Here is a 13,894-nt window from a genome sequence, read left to right as displayed (position 1 = left end):
GAGTCTAACGTCACATATTATGAAAGTGTATGAAAGGGAAATGAAAAAAAAATATTATGAAACATTTAATAAAAAATAATCTGTTTAATATAGGACAACATGGTTTCGTACCCGGAAAAAGTACACAAACCCAACTGTTAATCCATCGTGAAAACATGTACAAAAATATGAAAAGCGGAAATGAAACAGATGTGGTTTATCTAGACTTTGCAAAAGCTTTTGACAAGGTAGACCATAATATATTAGCGAAGAAAATTATAAAACATAACACAGTGGATAAAGTAGGAAGATGGTTAAAAGAATTTTTACACAACAGAAAACAGATACTTATTGCAAACGATGAGAAATCGGATGAAACCAAGGTAATATCCGGTGTGCCACAAGGTACGGCGTTAGCTGCATTACTGTTTGTTATTATGATTGCAGACATAGACAGTAATGTTAAGGACTCGGTAGTGAGTAGTTTCGCCGATGACACAAGAATAAGTAGAGAAATTACTTGTGATGAAGATAGGAACGCTCTACAAAGAGACCTTAACAAAGTATATGATTGGGCAGAGGTAAATAGAATGGTATTTAACTCTGATAAATTTGAATCAATAAACTATGGAGACAGAGAAGGAAAACTATATGCATATAGGGAACCTAATAATGAGACAATCACAAATAAGGAAGCAGTTAAAGACCTTGGTGTGATAATGAATAGGAACATGTTATGCAACGATCAAATAGCAATTCTATTGGCAAAATGTAAAGCAAAAATGGGAATGTTGTTACGGCACTTCAAAACAAGAAAAGCTGAACACATGATTATGCTTTACAAAACACATGTTCGTAGTCCACCTGAATATTGCAATATGATATGGTACCCACACTATCAAAAGGATATTGCACAAATAGAGAGTGTACAAAGGTCCTTTACAGCTAGAATAGAAGAAGTTAAGGACCTTGACTACTGGGAAAGACTACAATCCTTAAAATTATATAGTCTAGAAAGGAGAAGAGAACGCTACATGATAATTCAGGCATGGAAACAGATAGAAGGAATAGCTGAAAACATCATGGAGCTAAAAATATCAGAAAGAGTAAGCAGAGGTAGATTAATAGTGCCCAAAACTATACCAGGAAAAATAAGGAAAGCACACAGGACATTAATCCACTACACACCAGCATTGATAATGCAGCGTCTATTCAATGCGTTGCCAGCTCATCTGAGGAATATAATAGGAGTGAGCGTAGATGTGTTTAAGAATAAGCTCGACAAATATCTAAACTGCATCCCAGACCATCCAAGATTGGAAGAATGCAAAAAAAAAAAAAAAAAAAATATACCGGAAGATGTACTAGCAACTCTCTGGTAGACATTAGAGGTGCCTCATACTGAGGGACCTGAGGCAACCCGAACAAGATGTAAGGTCTGTAAGGTAACGTAAGGTCTCTCTCTCTCTCTCTCTCTCTCTCTCTCTCTCTCTTCTCTCTCTTTCCAGAACAATCTTTCTCTCTCTCTTTTCCAGAACAACTCTCTCTCTCTCTTTTCTCCTCTCTCTTCTGCTCCTTCCTTCTTCCTCTCTCTCTCTCTCTCTCTCTCTCTCTCTCTCTCTCTTCACCGGAGGAAAACACAATCTGGTTTAACTTTTAAAACATTCGCGCTAATCCTGCCACTGATCGTTCGGAGCTGAAGAGATTGACAAGAGTAGGTCAGCCCATCAGGGGAGATTTAAAAAAGGGGTCATCAAATCTGAGCCTCGATCAATTCTGTAGTCTACGAAGCGTTAATGCAAAACTCGTCCTCTGTTAATCTCTCATCGAATCAGAACAAATTCAGTTAGGATTGATTTCAACGGAGAGGATGCCAGGGCAAAACTGAATAACTTTCACAGTTGAAATAACTTCAGTGAACATTGCTCTTTGCTCAAAGCGTAATTCGTAAGACTAATCTGGCTATTCATCTCAGGATTGGACGATTTAAGAACTCATTACAAGCATTTCTTACTGAACACTGGAACCGCTTTGAGTTGATGCTATTATGTCCTAAATTTCTTACCATTTTCTTACTCTTATAATGTAAGGGCGTTCTTAAAGATTTTCAGATTAGGCCAAACGCCAACCGCTGGGACCTATGGAGTCATTCAGCGCTGAAAAGGAAAGCAGAGTAAAAAGGTTTGAAAGTGTCACAGGAGGAAATCCTCAAAGCAGTTGCACTATGAAACAACTGCTTGGAGAGGGTCGGGGAAAGTAAGATGGAAGAACCAGAATATGAAATCGAGGTACAGTGAAAGGGGTTGCGACTAGGGGCCGAAGGGACGCTGCAAAGGGCCTTAAGTAATGCCTACAGTGCACCGCATGAGGCCAGTCAGTTTGAAAGAAAGGATTGCATTTCTGACAGATATTTTGACCAGTAAGCCTAAGAAAAAGATGCCACTTCTATCAATAATTGTACAGGATTAAATTATTCTCAAAGAACCATTTTTAAAATAACGCGCAACGCCAAATTTACCTTCAAAAAGATAGAGTAGACACATACTGGGCTTGAAGGTAAGATATCTGCAGAATTCTTCTGTAGAACTATTCAAAATTGTATTTAGTAATTACATAGTCTGTATTGTGACCTCAGCTATAGTAACTTACAAAGCCCCTGATTCAAACGGGAAAAATGCCCTCCCTATTATAAGATAGTGAAAGCAGAATTTCGTCTTATTATTACTGTCATTATTATTGTTATTAGATTAAACTTATTCATATGGAAGAAGCCCACCAAAGAGGCCACTGACTTGAAATCCAAGCTTCCAAATAATGTTGGTTTCTGCCTTCACTGCTAAAGACCTCACACTGTAGCAGTAACTGAAAAAGACTGGATGAAGCACAGATTATACTATATAAATCCTTTTGGTCTCATATTTCTGTAATAACAGGGCGTCATTTGGGGGGGGCGGTGGCTGGGGGGCGGCTGTCATTCCTCCCAAGCCTCAAGTTGCGACCCCCCCCTCACCCCCTAAACCCCAAGAAGTAACCGCATGTTTTCTTTTTAAATGTGTAATCATATATGTATATATATATATATATATATATATATATATATATATATATATATATATGAAATTTCTCGGAAATATTACGTTTCTTTGATCCTTGTCTGTCTACTTATAATGGATTACCGTGATGATAAAATAAACGAAACAGTAGTGGGGATTATATATTTTTGCTGAAATACCTTTCTTGCCTCATGTGGATTCAAAAAACACATGAAATAGCTCAGAATATAAAAAAAAACCAGCTGATTAGGTTCGTTTCATCGCTCGCCAAACCGTCTTTTAACCTCCCCGCCCCCCCACCTGCCCGCCGCGCCCCCGCCATCGCCCCCGACAACAAAAATCTGGAATGACGCCCCTGTGTACTAGATTCCTAGTTAAGATTGCGTAATGACATAAATTATTCAATCAAGGTGATCAAGGCTTACGATGCCTTATCGGAGGGCATGAATACTTCACCCTCGTCTAGTTCTGAAGGTATTCGCAAACTTGACAAGGGATCTTAACCTTCTGATGACTCCAGACCCGCAATAAATTGCCCAATATGGTTCCATATCCCCTTTGCTTAAGTCCCCTTAAGTCCCATTCGTTGACAATATGACTTATTATACTCAGTTTAATTACTTTATGAGTAGCTAGGAATAGAACATACAAGAAAATCAAAAGTATTTATAGTTGAATAGTGTTATTTATTTACAAAATGTACCCATGTATACAATGACATAAAAATCGCATATATACAGATATCCAGAGATTAAGTCCCATACCCCAGCATGTGGTTCTCATCCCACAAGGGGTATGGATACCCGTTGTTAAGAACCCCTGTCTTAGAGTGATTTCAGTTTTGAGAAATGATGAACGTTTATTTTTAGACCAAGATGTCTGTATGTCTTTGTCCCAAGTGCCATCAGTGCACCTCACGAGGTGCACAGTAGGCATTACCTCAGGTTCTTCGCATCGTCTCTTTGGCCCCTAGTTGCAACCCCTTTCATTCCTTTTACTGTACCTCCATTCATATTTTCTCTCTTCTTAATCTCCACTCTCTCCTAACAGTTGTTTCAATGAACTAAGTAGTGTTAAAAATATATTTTTGTACAATGTTAAAAATGACTAGGAGAGACTTTCGGTTACTGCTCCGTAGGACTGAAGGGGGATACGGAGCAGTATCCGAAAGTCTCTCCTAGTCATTTTTAACATTGTACAAAAATATTTTTTTAACTCTACTGTGGCTTTTAATTGTCAATAGTTTCAATATTGTTCTCAACACTGAGTGACCTCATGGGTTCCAGCCCTTGGCCTCTGGGCTAAATTCTATATTCCAATTCCTTTTCGACGACGGGGTTTGCAAACGCAAATGTGTGTGTGTGTGACTTTGCAAATTAGGACACCACTATTAGCCGATATTTCGCGACACATAGGTATGTCAAATTAGCCCTTTGCTAAAAGCAGCAGGTGTTTCGAATGTCAACATTATTCAATCATCATACCTCTATGAAAGCACGGGATAAATGCACACGCGCATAATATATACAAACATGCCACGCATATGGTAATACTGCGAAATATATATATATATATATTTATATATATATATATATATATATATATATATATATATATATTATATATATATATATATAGTCAATAAAATGATCAAATACTAAACATTACCAAAAAATATACATTATCAATAAAATGAACATATACTGAACATTACCAAAAAAATATAATTATCAATAAAATGGTCAAATACTAAACATTACCAAAAAATATATATCAATAAAATGATCAAATACTTAACATTACCAAGGGAAATAATATCGTTAAAATGACCAAGGAGAGTCACTGATACCTTTCTTGTGTTACCAGGGAGAAACCCTTTCAGACAACCTCTCTCTGAAAAGTGCTGAAACTTTGGACCCTAAAACGAAACACTGACCTTTTCTTCTTACTCTGACTTGATCTTTACTTGCTACTGTGACCTTTCTTTCAAGGTCTTGGGTAGATTCTGATACCCTCTGATCGAAGACCCCAATCTTCCAACGGGTATAAATAGCTGAGTTACAAAACAAAACCCCATTTCAGAAGATCGTAGTTTCATCTGAGGGGAACAGACTGGCATATAAAATTAGGCCGAAGGCCAAGCGCTGGGACCTACGAGGTCATTGGCGATGAAAGGGATAATGCGATGCAAAATTGTTTTAAAGGCGTATTAGAAGGAAAACCTTGCAATTGCACAATGAAACAAGTGTTAGGAGAGGGTTGAGGAAAGTTAGATGGTAGAAAGAGAATATGAACGGAGGTACAATAAAAGGAATGAAAGGGGTTGCAGCTAGGGGGCCGAAGGGACGTTGAAAAGTGATGCCTACAGAGCACCGCGTGAATCGCACAGACGGTACTAACCACCCCCTTTTCCCCAAGCCCCTACAAGGTTGATTAATCTGAAAAAACGATTTTGTAAAACATTTTCTTGCAATGGGATGAAAGTTTACATGAAAATGGGACTTAGTAAAACAAGACTTTGTGATACCATTTCAGATTAACGTCGATGATATTGCTATAAACTGAAGACGACCAACAGGCATTATTAACTATCAAATCATCAGAGGGTAAGAGACAGAAAAGAAAACGTTACAATGAAAGATAGATACTTTATTTCGAAGTAGCAAGTCATCATTCAGACATAATGCTTGCATGCATACAGACACGTTATTTCATTGCCCATTAAAGCAAGACTTGACTACATCTCTCTCTCTATCTCTCTCTCTCCTTTTTCAGCTGACTCTGTACAAGGTCCGCTATTTCCTCTGCTTTCTTTTCGTCTCTCTCTCTCTCTCTCTCTCTCTCTCTCTCTCTCTCTCTCTCTCTCTCTCTCTCCTTTTTCAGCTGACTCTATACCAGGCCCGCTTTTTCCTCTGCTTTCTTTTCGTCTCTCTCTCTCTCTCTCTCTCTCTCTCTCTCTCTCTCTCTCTCTCTCTCTCTCTCCTTTTTCAGCTGACTCTGTACAAGGTCCGCTATTTCTTCTGCTTTCTTTTCCTCTCTCTCTCTCTCTCTCTCTCTCTCTCTCTCTCTCTCTCTCTCTCCTTTTTCAGCTGACTCTATACAAGGCCCGCTTTTTCCTCTGCTTTCTTTTTGTGTCTATTCTCTCTCTCTCTCTCTCTCTCTCTCTCTCTCTCTCTCTCTCTCTATCGCTTCACATGAAACCGACAAGGCAAAACCTCTCACTGCATGTACTTTATACGACCAGGAACCGTAAGAAGAAGAAGAAGAAGAAGAAGAAGAAGAAGAAGAAGAAGGGTCCCAAGTGGATGTTTTGTCCCGCCAAAAAGCGCATCCTACAAGAACCCGAAGGATGACGATGATGAGGGCGGGCGTTCCAACAACAGCTGCGTGATGGGCGGACGCCCGTGGAAGCGCATCCTTCAAGGGGAGAAGAAGAGGAGGAACCACGGGTTGGGTGAAAGGGACCGGGAGCGAGACGGAAAGGAATGACGGAAAGGAGTTCCGAAGGACGCGAGTTGGGACCTCCTCCTGTGGAAGGGGACGGTGGGAAGGGACGCCCTTCCTCCGAGAGTACGTACCCGCGAAATGGGCGTGTGAGGCCGCCCTTTCAGCCATCTGTATCCGGAGGAGGATATAAATGGGCGGTTCTGGCGACTCTCAGCATCAGTCGACGTACATCGTTCGAACTATCAACATGTATAAGGTATTGATGGTGTTGTTCAAAAGTCGTGGCGCTCAATGGCTCTGCTCTGAAGAGTTTCAGTTCGCGTGCTAAGTCAAAATTTTCACTAGTATCGTTGAGATGGTTCGACGCTAGAGTTGTGTGCACATATTCAATTTGGTGATTATATATATATATATATATATATATATATATATATATATATATAATAGATGATTGATTACTGTGAAGTGTATACAAATAACATATCTATATATATATATATATATATATATATATATAATATATATATATATATATATCTATATATATATATATATATATATATATATTAGTATGTAGTATATAGTATATAGTATATAGAATATAGTATATAGTATATAGTATATAGTAAATAGTATATACACTTAAAAGTACTCAAGTTCCTCTAAAATTAAATAATTTCCTTTCCACAACTCATGAAGAATTTAATTAATTTCCCGAAAAAAAGAAAAAAAACACCCAAACCGATTCACCCACCTTGCAAAATTAACGAAAAAAATACAAGAAGAAAATCTACTCTTAAAAGAATTCATTATATTTTTTTGAAATGGGTCACTGCGTTCCAGAACCTGAAAACGTTAACGCCTGACGAAGGCGTCGCTACTTACCTCTGACAGGACTAAATTGATATATCTCCTCAGGTCATCATCTTCGCTTCCGTCATGGCCGCCGTGGTCCTCTCCAGACCGAACGATCCCTTCGCCCCTGGATATCCTGATGTGAGTAAAAGTTTAGGTATCAATTAGATCAGTGTGCATTTCTATAGTGAGCGTAGTATAAGTAGTGTATGTGAGAATGTCTCGCAATTTTTGCTATTTTATCTCTACGAAATGGAAGTTTATTTAAAAATATATATATATATACTAAGACTGTCAGTAACAGTTCAGTGATTAACTCGGTCAGTGTACACTCCTATAATGCGTATAGTATAAGTATACAGTGTATGTAAGAATGCTCTGCAGTTCTTGTTTATAAAATAGCAGCTCAATCAACAATCCTGAAACTTATCTAGACTTTCGTAAGAGTAAGCGTCTTACACACCGCTGCAATTTTCATTGTTCATAAACATCAAAAAGCACTTATTCAATTAAACACAAACTTGACATAAAAGTCAAACATCACAAATTGTTCCTAAATATCAAACAGCATATATTCACTAAACACAAATTTGACATAAAATTCAAACATATCACAAAACATCCAATTAGCCTTCCCTAAAAGAAAACAAAATCAATACAGAATGTTGATTTTATCATCAAATGACGTATAAAATCTTTTGGGTTTCCTCCTCCAAGAAACGTCTCAAGATTCCAAAAAAGAAAGGAATCACTATCTTTGTTTCCGTGGGCTCTCTTCATTCCCAGTCATGATCCAGTTCCCATTCCGGTCTTATATTCCAGGCGTTGTAGTCTTTTGACTTTATTTTTCCGGGGTTTTCCTTTATTTTTCCGTCCTTTCCTTTCATTTTCCCGTCTTGTCCCTCCACTTTTACTTCCTTTGCCCTTATTTTCCCGTTCTTTCCCTTCATTTTCCCGTCCTTTCCCTGTCCTCTCTATTCACTTTTCCGTCCTTTTTCTCCGATTGTCCCTTAATTTTTCCGTCCTTTCCCATCAGTCTCACATCCTTTTCCTTAATTATCCCGTCATTTCCTGTCCTTTCCCTTCAGCATTCCCGTCTTTTCCCTTTATTTTTCCGTCCTCGCCCTTCATTTTCACGTCCTTTTCCTGTCATTTCCCTTAATTTTCCCGTCATTTCTTGTCTTTCCCCTTCAGTTTTCCCTCCTTTCCCTTCACTTTCTCGTCCCTAACCTCACAACTGTACATATTCATTTCACTTCACATTCAATCACCCAGTTTTATTTCCATTTCCCCTTCCTCGATTCGGTCGAATTGATTCGTCCAAAAGAAATAATTATCATTAATCCTGTCAAAATCTTCCCCGTCTTGAGTGATTCGATTGTTATTCAAATCAAAGCTATTCCCGTCGTCTGTCTGTCTGTTTGTCTCTGTTTATTGAGTGAAATATATGAAAGTGATTTCGAAATTGAATTACGGATTTATCCAGTTGAGGATTCATGTGGCAGGAATTACATTGTAGTTCTCTTTTTATACTGTAGTCTGCTTCATTGTCATCTGCTCTACTTGGCTATGAGTATTTGTGATGGCAAATGTATGTATGAATGTATGTATGTATACTAATAATTTCATATGATCACCAAACTCACAATACTTTTGAGTTCCCTTGCAATTCAGATACTATAAAGAACAGGTAACTTCTTATCGTATCCGTTTTATGAAATCAAAGGCAGAATGTACAGAGCTAAATACAACATTTCATTCAATGATAAAAACAGCCAGCACAACGGCGAATTATCTCTCATTCTCTCTTCCCCTTTCATTCCCCGACAGGCTCCTGCCGTTTACGAATACAAGTACGGGGTCCAGGACGACTTGACCGGCAACGATTTCGGACACGAGGAGGCCCGCGACGGCTACCTCACAAACGGCCAGTACTTCGTCCTGCTACCGGACGGCCGTATCCAGACCGTACAGTACACCGTTAACGGAGACGAGGGCTACGTTGCAAACGTAGCCTATTCGAAGAAACGATAAGGAGGGTTTTAAAAGAATAAAACGTCCCCTTCGCGCCGTTTCAGTTCTTCGACCATTTGCCAATCTGGACATCTTGAATTATGACCTAGGGTTACCTCACGTTTGGATGTGGCCTAAGGAAGCTTTCACTTACTCCCGTAATTTATAGAAAATTTCCAGCGAAAGCTGTTAAAAGGAAAACAATAACTTTCACGCAAAGTCTTCAGGAAGTGGATAGTCATTTGTTTCAAATAAAATAATGGATGACTTCCGTGTAACTGACACGCTATTTTATGTGACAGCCACTGCTTCTAAAAGTGTTATTGAAAACCTCTTCTCAGTTAAAGTTCTTCGTTACCTTTTTAATAATACCCAAGGTAACTTCTAGAGTCCAAAGGACTGTATACTTTTGGCCCCGTAACATTAAAATCCTACCAATTTCTCCTTTGTATCTTATTTCAGGTGACGAAAATTGCTTTCAGTAACAGCAAAAAATGTAATAAAATATTGTTTGCCATGTTGTGTTTTCGTATACTTTGTATCATTTCGACTGCGAAATACCTTTAAGAAATATATTTCTACGTTCCAGTCTTTCTACAGGAATCTCTCTCTGGTTTACTTCGCTGTCTAGAAATAGAATCCAGCTCTATGTGTCTTCATCAAAATGATAACAGCGGAAAAGTTAAGTATATCTTAGTTTAACCAGACCACAGAACTGCTTCACAGCTCTCATAGGACAGACCCCAAGGATTAATTTTTTTTTTTACATGGCTAGCAACCAATTAGTTACTTGGCAACAGAACCTACAGCTTACTGTGAACTCTGAACCACATCATATCGAGAAATGAATTTCTAATCACCAGAAATAAATTCCTCTGGTTCCGCATTGGCAGCAGTGGGGAGTGAACTTGGGCTATCAGATTCATAGGCGAGTAAGCAATCCACTGAAAAAACCTGTGGTTCATATATATATATATAATATATATATATATATATATATATATATATATATATATATATATATATATATATATATATATATATATATATATATATATACATTAAGCTACAAATGTCATGTAATGTCCAATTCACTCTACTTCGGGAAAATTCCGAAGGAGAATCATAAGTGATAAATGGATTAGTACAAAAGTGTCTCGAACACTCAATACAGCACCTTCCAACGATTCCAGTCGATGGTCAAACCACTTAGCCATCAAGTGGTTTGACCGTCGACTGGAGTCGTCGGAGGGTACTGTGTCGAGTGTTCGAGACGCTTCGGTATTAATCCATTTATCGTTTATGATTCCACTTCGGTGATATACATATATTATATATATATATATATATATATTATATATATATATATGTATATATGTGTGTGGTGTGTGTGTGTGTGTGTGTGTGTGTGTGTGAATTTTATCACATCACCGTGATTCATATGCCCTCATTAAGCTACAAATGTCCTTTAATATTATATTTCGTTCTACCTCGGAATCAATATATTTTCATATATGTTAACCGAAGGGGATTTTTTAGTTGAAAGGAAATTCGTCGACTCATGGTCTCGAACCACGGGGCGTAAAGTGAAGTTCTTTGATTCCGAGGTAGAGTGAATTAGATATTAAAGGACATTTGTAGCTTAATGAGTGCATATGGATCCCGGTGATGTGATAAAATTAATAATATGGCTACGTGCGACAAAAGCAATACAAATTTATCACGGTCGAGATGTTTTGATGCCGACTCTAAGAGAACGAATACCTGTGCACGCCAGGGAATTTGGGTTTGGTTTGGAGAGGCGGTGCGTTTAAAGTTTTATACCTCTCGTGATTAAGCCTTTGTGGGTAAAGAGCTTCACTGTACATCCTGAATTCTTGGTTCCGTGGTTCGAGCCCACGAGCCTTCGAATTTCGTATCAACTAAAAAATTCCCCTTCGGTTAACATAAATATGAAAATATTATTATTAATTCGAGGTAGAGCGAATTAGATATCAAAGGATACTTGTAGCTTTATAAAGATATATATATATATATATATATATATATATATATATATATATATATATATACACACACACACATATATATATATATATATATATATATATATATATAAAACAGTACAAACCATTTCATTAAAAAGAGCGAATACATAGGTACACATCACCACCAATACAGAGAAGCGAGAGACTACCCTAGCTTTCACCAGGTACACCATTTTTAACAGCTGGAGAATTGGAATCGGACACTGTAAAGAAAATCATTATATTTCATTTGCAGATAATGTCAGCGCGAGGAAAGGGGGGGCGAGGGGCGGGGTGGTGGTGGGTGTGTCTGCTCCCGACGGCGGTTTCAGCTAACGTATAAGTTAAATGAAATTCAGCTGGGCCTGGGGGCCCAGGGAGAGAGGAGGGGGAGGGGGGAGAAGGAGGGAGGAGGAGAGGAGAGGGACCCCCTAGTAGTCTATTTACCGATGCATCTCTGGAGGCTGATATTGAATTTATTGAACCCGGTTGAATTTTATTCTGTTGGAATAAAATTCTAATTCAAATGTGAGTGTGTGCGCGTGTGTCTGCACATTCACCACACACGCACATATATATATATATTATATATATAATATATATATATATATATATATTATATGTATATATATATATATCTATATATATATATATATATATATACTTTATATATATACATATATATATATATATATATATTATATATATATATAATATATATATATATAAAGATACCTATGTATTGTATGTATATATATAAATATATATATATATATATATATATATAAATATATATATAAAAGTACTATATTTCAGAGGCTGCTGTCTCTCTCTTTTCAGGTAAGTAATGAATGAGAAAAGTTACAGAAAAGGTGGTATTTATGCCAAGAGATCCATCCACAGGTAAGTCATTTTACTAATTCACCCCAGATGATAATTTCTCTTTAATCTTCTCAAGCGTTGGTTGAATTTGGTTGATTTTGTCGTGATGATCATGTCGAAATCAACCAACTCCTTAGTGACACAAACACTTACGACAATTTGACGAAAAATCCCCACCAACACAGAATTTTTTAGGAAAGTAAGAATTACTGGCCAAGACGAAAAGAGCATTGAACTATTGGAGAAATTTGAAGTCATTAACCCAAGACTACCTTACTTTTATGGCCTTCCCAAAACTAACAAAGACAATCTTCCATTTAGACCCATCATCTCATATGCCGGAGATTTCAATTATAAAATTTCTATATGGTTAGCTGGCCTTTGCCTTTTCTTAGGCACTTTTTCTCCCAGTCACATTAAACATTCCGAAGATTTTTGTTACAAATTCAGAGAAGCACATATACCATTTCACAACATAAAACTTTTAAGCCTTGATGTAGATTCCTTATTCACAAAAGTGCCAGTACAGGACATTCTACAGTTCACGAGGGAAAAATGAGTCCCCTGTTCAGATTATTTCCCACTGGCCCTTGACAAAATAATAAAGTTAGTTGAATTATGTGTATCTATAACGTATTTTCATTCGGGGCATCATTCTACAAGCAAAAATTCGGATGTAGCATGGGTAGCCCGTTAAGTCGTGTTTTAGCCAATCTATACATGGAATATTTTGAAACTATGGTAGTAAATGTAATAAAACCCAAAAACATGCTGTGGACGAGATATGTAGATGATATCCTAACATTTTGGGGTAAAAAGTGGGGCAATTTCAATTAATTTCTTTCAAAATTAAATGCATTAAAGCCCAACATCAAATTTAAAGTTGAATGGGAAACAAACAACAAAAGTCCTTTTCTTGATGTTTTAATAGAGACACTACAGAATACAAAATTTACCATATACAGAAACCAACATTCTCACTTTCATACATTCACTACTTTAGTCATCATGACATTTCTATTAAGATAGGCGTAGCAAGCAATTTATTATTCAGAGCCTTATGAATGTGTTCCCCAGATTTCCTGGAAAAGGAATTTGAACTAATTCGTAAACAGCTTTTGACTTTAAGGTATCCTGACCATATAACAGAAAACGATTCACAAAACAAACGTAATTTTCTACCGATCCCTTCAAGACAAGACCAGAGAGACACCCAACAATAAAAGAAAAATCCCACACCTGGACAGGATTAAGACAGTGACATAGACATAGACTCTCGGAAAATCTAACCCTTTTGCCTTTACCTACCCAAATACCCTAACCAAACCCCTGATGAGTGTCAAACAAAAGCTAATCCCCAGAGACACAGGAGTATACAAAATCCCATACCTGGACTGTGACAAATCTTATATCAGTTTTACAGGTAAATCACTTCCCCAGAGATGAATATAACATACACAGTCAGTTGGGTATGGACAACAGAGTTCAGCTATTTTTAACCTTATAAATAACCACAACCACAGAACACACTGGAATTTGTCACGTATTATTTATAGCAGCAATTGTCAGTACAAAGGCCAGATGATGGAGTCAGCTTTGATTAAACAAAGGAAGGTAATGAACACTGCAAAAGGCGTC

At 37.4% G+C, this 13,894-nt stretch overlaps 1 protein-coding gene and 1 long non-coding RNA gene across 2 annotated transcripts in view; one reads left to right on the top strand and one right to left on the bottom strand.

Annotated features, from left to right (window-relative positions):
- Positions 1-13,894, bottom strand: part of LOC135206653 (probable ATP-dependent RNA helicase DHX34) — a gene marked incomplete in the record, with an annotated part of 314,170 nt that overhangs the window by 168,964 nt on the left and 131,312 nt on the right. Inside the window, 1 exon segment of the mRNA XM_064238012.1 lies at positions 7,365-7,470. Coding sequence (XP_064094082.1) covers positions 7,365-7,470 — 106 coding nt within the window.
- LOC135206654 (uncharacterized) lies at positions 6,651-9,864 on the top strand. The gene is made up of 3 exons (XR_010312809.1): positions 6,651-6,735; positions 7,398-7,475; positions 9,165-9,864. It is a non-coding gene; the product is annotated as an uncharacterized LOC135206654 (long non-coding RNA).

The sequence above is a fragment of the Macrobrachium nipponense genome, chromosome 31 (genome assembly GCF_015104395.2).
Source record: "Macrobrachium nipponense isolate FS-2020 chromosome 31, ASM1510439v2, whole genome shotgun sequence".
NCBI classification, from domain to species: domain Eukaryota; kingdom Metazoa; phylum Arthropoda; class Malacostraca; order Decapoda; family Palaemonidae; genus Macrobrachium; species Macrobrachium nipponense.
Note: the sequence above shows the minus strand (reverse complement) of the source record. Positions and strands in the feature narration are given on the sequence as shown.